This window comes from Oxyura jamaicensis, chromosome 10 (genome assembly GCF_011077185.1).
Source record: "Oxyura jamaicensis isolate SHBP4307 breed ruddy duck chromosome 10, BPBGC_Ojam_1.0, whole genome shotgun sequence".
NCBI lineage: Eukaryota > Metazoa > Chordata > Aves > Anseriformes > Anatidae > Oxyura > Oxyura jamaicensis.
In genome coordinates, this window is record NC_048902.1 from 15,535,524 (window position 1) to 15,542,423 (window position 6,900).

Genomic DNA, 6,900 nt, shown 5'->3' on the forward strand with positions numbered 1-6,900 from the left:
GAGATATATTTAGCCAGAAAGAATTCACTGGTGGAGGCTGGGGGGATGAGCAGGAAGGAAAACAGCAGGGCAGGGTCTGACCCAGCCTCTCCCTCAGCGGCTTTTGCTATGGGAGAAAAACCCAGGAGAGTAAGGAGGACACTTGTGATAAGAACAGTGTCTTTTTAACGAGAACTCCTTCCATATAGGAAGTTTTTGTAATGAAAGCAGGGGTCGCAATGTGTTTGTGTGAGTGCAATAGGTAGGTGTGTGCAAGCACAGAAAGCCCTCCCTCCCCAGACATTACAGGGCACAGTGTGTTGGAGGTGGACGCTGGGTGGGTGGCCTTGCACATCCCAGCCCCAGCGACCCCGCTGCTGGTGCTGCAGTGGGGCTCTCAGCCTTTTGCTGCTCCAACCCTGCAGCCGAGGCAGCACGGAGGGGCCGCTGCGGGGCTGCTGGCAGCTCTTCTGCAGCCCCATGGCACCAAAACATCCCCTAATGCCGCCGTGAAAGCACCCAGGCTGCATCCAGGCTCGGGACACGTGCATGCATTTCAGTTGTGTCCTTGAGGAGACAGTCCGGGGCAAAGCCTACAACCTGATTTTCTCTCTTTTCAATTAAAGGCAAGTAGCGAATCTGAAAATGAGAGCCCAAAAAGAAGAGGCCAGAAGCAAATGAAAAAAACGTAAGTTTCTGGGAAAGGGCTTCTGAGCAGTGGCACTTTGTTTTATTTTCTTTTGTTCTATTGTTTTTTATTATTTGATTTTTCAGAATAGTAGTTGTGAATTGTTTGACAGGCATTGTCAACACGGAAAGCTCGTAAAATTAATTAATATTTTCAGTAATAATACTTCGGATGGTTAAAATTGAAGTATGAATGTAAACCTATGGATAGTTACAATTTCCCAGCTTCTCTATTGTTTTCCCACTTGGCCTATGCCAGGGAACCCGAACAAACCGGGTTCATTTTTTGTTGTCAGTCTTCATCATGGTACTTTTTCTCATTCAAGTACTTCAAGTACTTCAAATAGTTTAATCCTCGCTCTTCCCCCATTTTTAATGAATGGAGAACAAAATGCCAAGTCATTATCTTTTTTATCTTTTATAACCCTCTGATAAATGAAAGACCTTCCAGAAAGGACTTTTTGGATGTCCCATCAAAATATCCAAGTTCATTTAATTGTGTTTTGGTGCTGTTTCCATCTAATGAGCACCTCTGAGTTTTTCTAAGCACCAAGTGTACTGAAGAGAGCTACCAAGCTGTCTGCTGGAGAAAACTTACAGCAGGATGCCACTTGGTCCCAGCTCCCTTTCTGCTCTTTCTTGTCTTTTAATTTCTCACTCAGCTGCATACAGCAGTGCAGGACAAGATGAAGGGGAGTAAGGGGCAGGGAGCAAGGGGAATAATCCCTGTGGACTCCCCACGTACCCTGTGGAGAGAGAAGGGGAGCTCAGAGCTGAATCTTGCTCTGAGTTGCCGGTGAAGAACCTGCTTGCTTTCACAAATAGCACCAGTGGGATTTGGCTTCAACCTTGGAAACTTTAATTACTGATGGTATGAGACTTCCTGCCCTGTTTTCTGGGCTACGAGGGGAAAGTCTATCTGTGCACCTTGTGGCTCGTAAACTGTAAGTGAAAGTGAGCACTTCTGAGAAATGTCTGTTTGTTTGAAACCACCTTGAAGGTTTTTCCACCTCATTTCAGAAATGCATGTGTGGAAATGAAAAATAAATACATTGAAGCACTTTGCCACCCCACTGTTTGAAGCATAGCCCAGCCAAATGCACCGCTGTAGCACGTGGTGAGAGCCACTCGTGCTCGCAGTATAATGTCACTGTGTAGCTAAGATGTAGCTGACGAGACCTATTCCTAAAAGCAGAGGATTGCAGCACCAGTCCCCCCAGGCATCACAGGGATTTCTTTCTCATAATTATGGCCTGCTAGCATTAACCTAGATGGCTTGGATGCCTTCTTAGCCAAGCATTTGTGCTGAATTATGGCGGCCCTTGATGACCTACATTTCTGACCACAGAAATAAATGGAAAAGAGAGGTCTCTGGTGAAGAAGAGGATGAAGATGGAGGGGAGCAGGGCACCAGTGCAGAGAGTGAGCCTGAACCGAAGAAAGTTAAAGCAAGACGACCTGCCCAGAGGAGGTAAGGAGTGGTTGGTTCAGTCTGTATCTCTTTTTCTGCATGTCTTTCCTGCCTGTGCTGGGGGGGAGAGGCAGTTTCTATTTGTTGCTGAAGAATGTTTTTTTTTCTTCAATATTACCCTCGATTGTGGGCCTGTGGGCCTAGTTATTCTGTGAGTGATGCAGTGGTTGCCATGGTAGTTAGAACAGGCTAAGTCTTCAGGAATCTCATATGTGAAATTTGTGCTTTTTTAAGGGCTTACTATCATGGACGTTTATGTAAAACCCACTGTATTATAGCTTTCTGCTAATACTTATTTTAGGACAGTGGCCAAAACCAACGTTAAAAAGCCTCACAAACCCCAGCGTGGGAAGAAGAGAAAGAAACCGGACTCATCTGAAGATGATGACGATGATGAAGATGATGAGACCCCCAAGAGACAAACTCGACGAAGAGCAGCCAAAAATGTCAGGTATCGAGGAGTGTGAGGTGGCTTGCTGATGAGAGCTGGCGGGCTGGGGAAGAGGGCACCCCAAATTCCCTGACCCAGGCACTGACAACCTGTGTGACCCCGCGGAGAGACCCTGTAGATATCTGTTGCCTGAGTTAGGGCTCTTTCAACAGGTTCACACTACAAGCATCTGACTTCTCTTTACCTTGGTTTGCCAGCTGTAAGGCAGGAAATATATACCAGTTTCTCTTAGAGAAGCACGAGGAGGTTTGCTTAATGTTTCTAAAACACTCTCAAATGAGATTAAGAATTGCAATTGATAGGTTAAAATGAGTAGGAGGGAGCAGCTGTGTTAGACTGGGGCAATTGTCTGAGATGGCTGATAATTCCTTAGGTCAGAGTATTGAGACGTGGTGGAGACAAAGCATTATCCATTCCCCAATACACCTTCTCGCCTTCTGGCAGTCACCTCATAAGGGACTTGCAAAGGGCCAGCCGAAGACTATTTTTGGGTTGTTCACTGTTCATCAAAAATGAGAGGTGTAGTTCCTAGGGCAGCGTATCACCTGAGCAGCCTTTCAGTGCTCTGCAACCTCTGTTACTAAACGTAAAATAATCTGTCACTGGACAGAAGAGACTTTGTTGGTGGTCTTACCTTGCTTCTGCTGCAGGGATTGTTCCACTTCCTCATGAAGCATCTGGTGTTGGCTGTGATCAAAAACATTATATGGACATGATGCACTATTGCTCTGATAACGCGTAGCTACATATCTGTGTGTCTCAGGGAAAAATACTGAATGGCTAATTTAAAAGATGCATGTGCTGAACAGCACTGAGCCCCAGGATAAATGCTGGAAAAGGCTTGCTCCACTCCATGCCACTCTGTGTGTTTCTGGACTGGGAAGAGTCAAGGGCTTTTTTATCAGTTTGGTTTTGATCTTGTTCAGTTACAAAGAAGATGATGATTTTGAGACGGATTCTGATGACCTGATAGAGATGACTGGGGAAGGAGCTGATGAACAGCAAGACAACAGTGAAACTATTGAGAAAGTCTTGGACATCAGGCTTGGAAAAAAAGGAGGTGCGTAGCTCTGGAAAAAGACTTTATTTCTGATTTCAGTCATGCACTCTCTGTTTCTCTTCAACTGGTCCAATGCTTTTGCAACTTTGAAGCCTTCCAGTGGGGCTCAGGGTTATTTCAGTGCTCTTCACGCTTTCGTCTGTGCCTCTTATTTCTTCCTTCTAGCAGCTTTTGTAAAAATCTACCATTGAAAAACCTAAAATGTCAAGTTTATGTGCTTGGCAGCTTTCTTTCAGCGTGCACGCATTTTAAAGATGCAGTCATTGTTCTGCAAGTTCTTGCTTTTCTCTTCCTTAAAAGATAAAATAGCTCTTCCAGTAGAGTCAGTTTTCATAGCTGCATTGACAAAGCCGTAATGGAAATAAAGCTGATGTTTTGTTCTCATAGCCTCACAAAAGTGTTTTTGTAAAACTGAATGGTCTTGGGTATTTTCAAGAGACCTTTGAATTATATTTAAAGAAAGGGCATTTATGATAGAGAGATTTAAAAAGATCTTGTTGTATGGAAAACTTTTGTATGCCTGTCTCATTGGGTGGAAGAATCTGTAGGATATTCTTCGTGCTGTCACAAAGGATGCATTAGAAAAAAATAACTTCCTGCTCTAACGCAGTTCATGTCCAGTGCTTTTTAACAAAGGTACCAACTGCAGCCTGATTTCTTTTGCAGCCACTGGTGCTTCCACCACAGTGTATGCAACTGAAGCCAATGGCAACCCAAGTGCTGATTTTGACCCTGAAAAGGATGAGGGAGAAGTTCAGTACCTGATCAAATGGAAAGGCTGGTCATACATCCATAGCACATGGGAGAGTGAAGAGTCCCTGCAGCAGCAGAAAGTGAAGGGCCTGAAAAAGCTAGAGAACTTCAAGAAAAAAGAGGAGGAGATCAAGCAATGGTATGCTTTACTTCGACTAGTGATTTTGCCTTGGGAGAATCTTTTTTAGCCAGAGGTTTGCACCGTCAAGGCTGAAAACATTTGATTTCTTCTCACAAAGCATATTCCATCCAAAGCAACTGTTTCCAGTGCACAACACTAGTGTCTCTCTTTGCTTGCTGATCAACATCCCCATCACAGACATGATGTCTGTGGCCATGGTATTAAAAGAGAGAGGAGACAGAACTTCACATATTGCCATTTCCCAGGCTTATAAGTTGGGTAGCTGACAAGAAACAAAAGGTGTGCCTGGCCCAGGAGGTGACATAAGGGCTTATGGATAGCAGTGAGACCTTGCGTGCTAAACCAAACAGCTGTGCTGGAAAACAGGGCTCATCACAGGGCAGGCTGTTGAATTTTGCTTTGCAGGCTGCTTCAAGGCAGCCTTGTTAACCCTTGTTAATTATGGGCTTGTCTATATGTAAGATTTTGTCTGACCTCCCCAAGAAATATAAAGGGAGCTACTGTGTGTTTCCAAAGTGATAAAACTGGAGTAGCAGCTTCCATCCCTGATTGTTTGATTCTAATTTTTGCGGCTGATTCTTGCAGCAGCATAAGGAGTCATTTAACAGGGAGACAGTATGAGCCTCTATGACATTTGCTTCCCAGTAATATTTTATAATTATAGGAAACTTTAAGAAATATATATATCATATAAGCAGTAGTCTGCTTCAGTGACTTAATTCCATAACCACATAAAAAAATGAAATTTCTATACATCGCCTCAGTGAGCATTATGACATTACAGAAGCATTATAATGTCTTTTTTTTTGTTCTTTTTGCATATAGGCTGGCCAAGGTATCTCCTGAAGATGTGGAATATTTCAACTGCCAACAAGAGCTGGCTTCAGAGCTGAACAAACAGTATCAAATAGTGGAGAGAGTAATTGGTAAGTGAACCCAATATTTTGTAAAGGGGTGAAGTAAGACTTGGGAACTTTAATCTCTACTGACAGCAAAATGAGCATAAGGCTCCCTTTTTCTACTTGCATTCCCATATCACTGGTGTGTGAAATGTAGGGATCGAACAGTACCTACACGGGCTTACAAATTTTTATCTACAAGCAATGCTGATCACTAGCCCTTTCCTTGCCTGGAGTACGGGATGATACACCCAGCTTCCAGGGGCTCACTGAAGTTGCTGCTGCTGGTGAAGTCTTTGACTTCAGTCAAGGTGTTTGCAGCAGAGGCCTGGTGCTGTCAGGACTACTTTCCGTGACATTGTGGTTAAGGATGTGGTTAGGCTGCAAGGCAGCTCAGGGGTTAGATTTTCATGATTACTTACTTATTAAAAATAAAAACGGGGCTTAGCACTTCACTATTATTACAGCAATATCAGTCAGAGGTGCCAGCATCCAGTTGCTTTGGGAATTGGCCCGGAGAGTTGCTTAACCTATTTCCATACAACTCCTCTCAAAAATGCATGTGGTCTTCTGTCTGTCCTGCTCCCCCTGCTGGCTGCCAGCACATAAACCCTTGCTTCCCTTGTGTCCCCAACCACAGCCGTGAAGACCAGCAAGTCTGCGACGGGGCACACTGACTTCCCAGGTAAAGGAGCACTCTTTGGCCTCTCTACACTTTTCCTATTAGCCAAGGTTGTGGTTATAGGGGTGGCTCAGACTGCCCTTGTGAACCACGCTTGTGGTTCAGCCACAGAACCGCAGTTGCTGATGTTTGGGCTTTTTTTTTTTTTATGCATATTTTGCAGCAAACAGTCGCAAAACATCCTCAAATGACCCTGAATACCTGTGCAAGTGGATGGGGCTGCCCTACGCGGAATGCAGCTGGGAAGATGAGGCTCTGATAAGCAAGAAATTTCAGCACTGCATTGACAGCTTCAACAACCGTAACAACTCCAAAACAATTCCTACCCGGGACTGCAAGGTTTGCTTGCTTCTCTTCTCTCCTGTTGCTCTGTTTCTCCTGGCTGGGTGATGATACAAACAGTAGGAACATAAAGTTTTGTCTGGATAAATGTCAGAGAACGTGTCCCCATCTTTCCACCAGTGTTTGAACGTCTGTTTGCTGTTCCTGTGCTTTAGACAGAGATGTGAACCCCTTTTGGTTTCATTTACTCTGCACAGTGAGCATGTTATGTCCCCCTGTGGAGTGGGAGGCTTAATTAATCCTTGCAAAGTGCTTCCTCCTCAGGAGGAGCTGCTGCAGCAAGGCAAAGTATATCAGTTGAATGGAAAAACAGCACAGCTGGGAAAAGAGGAAGTCTGCAAGATGCTGATACAGTGGAGGAGAGGGATGGAGACAGTGGGAGAAAACAAAAAAAACAAAAAACAAAACAAAACAAAACAAAACAAAACAAAACA

The 6,900-nt window shown here is 44.3% G+C and overlaps 1 protein-coding gene across 8 annotated transcripts in view; it reads left to right on the top strand.

The window, feature by feature from the left end:
- CHD2 (chromodomain helicase DNA binding protein 2) overlaps positions 1–6,900 on the top strand; it is an 83,907-nt gene that overhangs the window by 37,810 nt on the left and 39,197 nt on the right. For 7 of the 8 annotated variants that reach the window (XR_004753481.1, XM_035335491.1, XM_035335495.1 and 4 more), the window contains 8 exons: positions 606–667; positions 2,015–2,137; positions 2,439–2,588; positions 3,515–3,648; positions 4,315–4,540; positions 5,369–5,469; positions 6,083–6,127; positions 6,288–6,463. Coding sequence is in view for 7 of the 8 variants with exons in the window: in XM_035335491.1 (XP_035191382.1) it covers positions 606–667; positions 2,015–2,137; positions 2,439–2,588; positions 3,515–3,648; positions 4,315–4,540; positions 5,369–5,469; positions 6,083–6,127; positions 6,288–6,463 (1,017 nt within the window). In the remaining variant the exon portion in view is untranslated. The remainder of the gene's footprint in view (positions 1–605; positions 668–2,014; positions 2,138–2,438; positions 2,589–3,514; positions 3,649–4,314; positions 4,541–5,368; positions 5,470–6,082; positions 6,128–6,287; positions 6,464–6,900) is intronic. The other variant, XM_035335493.1, reaches the window with a different exon arrangement.